The sequence below is a fragment of the Trichechus manatus genome, unplaced genomic scaffold (genome assembly GCF_000243295.1).
Source record: "Trichechus manatus latirostris isolate Lorelei unplaced genomic scaffold, TriManLat1.0 scaffold00057, whole genome shotgun sequence".
Taxonomy (NCBI): domain Eukaryota; kingdom Metazoa; phylum Chordata; class Mammalia; order Sirenia; family Trichechidae; genus Trichechus; species Trichechus manatus.
In genome coordinates this window covers 15,788,352-15,789,608 of record NW_004443993.1, presented here as the reverse complement: position 1 = coordinate 15,789,608, position 1,257 = coordinate 15,788,352, and the positions used below count along the sequence as shown (strand labels likewise).

Below are 1,257 nucleotides of genomic sequence, written 5' to 3'. Positions count from 1 at the left end.
TAAGTCAAACCTCATCACACACCAGAGGACACACTCAGGGGAGAAGCCCTATGTCTGCAGGGAGTGTGGGCGAGGCTTTAGTGTAAAGTCAAGCCTCATTGGGCACAGAAGGAAATGCGGCCACCACACACCTCCACCTCCCCAGCTCTGAGGGGCTTCAGAGCAAGTCTGCTGAACCCTTCCACTCCCCGAGAGTATCAAGAGAGCAGAAATAACTAGTAAACAGATTCTCTGCTTTCGTGTAAAGGGATGAGGTGGAAAAACCCGGAGGGTCCCTGAAGTGGTCAGGGTGTTGTCGACTGAGGTTTTCTTTCCCAGCCAATCACCTCCATGGTGTTTAGGCCTCTACACACAGCTGTAGCCTCACCATAAGGCACAGAGAGCTCACTCTCAGCCCAGGACTGCACAGCAGTTCAGCCCTGAAAAGGTGAAGTCTAGAGCCTGGTGAAATGACGGGACTATCTAATATGAGCCCGGGGAGAGAGGTTGGTATGGTCTGTCAGTCAGGGAAAGGAGCCCCCTGGTCTTCTGGGAGGTGTGGCCTCGCCTCCTAACGGCCAGTCCCTCCTGGACCACCTGGAAGCAGAGCTCTCCAGTTCTCCTCAGGATTCAGTGCCCCCTGGGACCCCAGAACCACACTTCTCCCAGCACACCAACCCTAGGCCCGTCCCCTTGGCTGTGCCCCACTCACCCTCTCCTCAGGGCCTTGGAACCTTTGGCCCCGCCCAGGCCAGGCCATCGGCCCCAGGTCCACAGTCCCTCGCTGCCCCTCCCCAGGGCCAAGTCTCTCTGGGTCCATCCCAGAGACCGGCCCCATCCCAGGTCTTGACCACCCAGATGCTTGCAGAATGAATGTCCAGCCCTCCTGGGCTACGGCCGGTTCTGCCCTGAACCCCTGGGGGATGCAGGGCTCAGGGTGACATTTTCAGCTCTCTAACTCTCAGCTCCAAAGTAACCCTTAGTTGCGGCTCCATGGGAAGGTAAGAATGGATCAAGTGTTATTCCTTTGGCAGCTGATGTGATGCAAAACTTGGTCAGTAGAGGGCGCCAGGGGCCGCTGTAGGAGAGGGACCTTTTCTTCCCTGGGGAGGGCGCTCCCCCCACTGCAGCTGCGACAGCAGCCTTGTTCTCCTGCCTGCACCCCGCCCCGGACGCTACCCTGAGTTTGCCAAGGCCCTGCGGGGTGGCTCGTCCTGAGGGCGCAGAGGGCAGGCTCAGCAGGGTCCTCACAACGCTGACTGTGATTCTCACCACCCC

General features: G+C 58.8%; 1 protein-coding gene across 1 annotated transcript in view; it reads left to right on the top strand.

Annotated features, from left to right (window-relative positions):
- The window catches only part of PRDM9 (PR/SET domain 9), an 11,279-nt gene extending 11,128 nt beyond the window's left edge, over positions 1–151 (top strand). Inside the window, exon 11 of the mRNA XM_004378704.2 lies at positions 1–151. This exon is cut by the window's left edge and continues 2 nt beyond it. Coding sequence (XP_004378761.1) covers positions 1–151 — 151 coding nt within the window.
- The last annotated feature ends 1,106 nt before the right edge of the window (positions 152–1,257 follow it).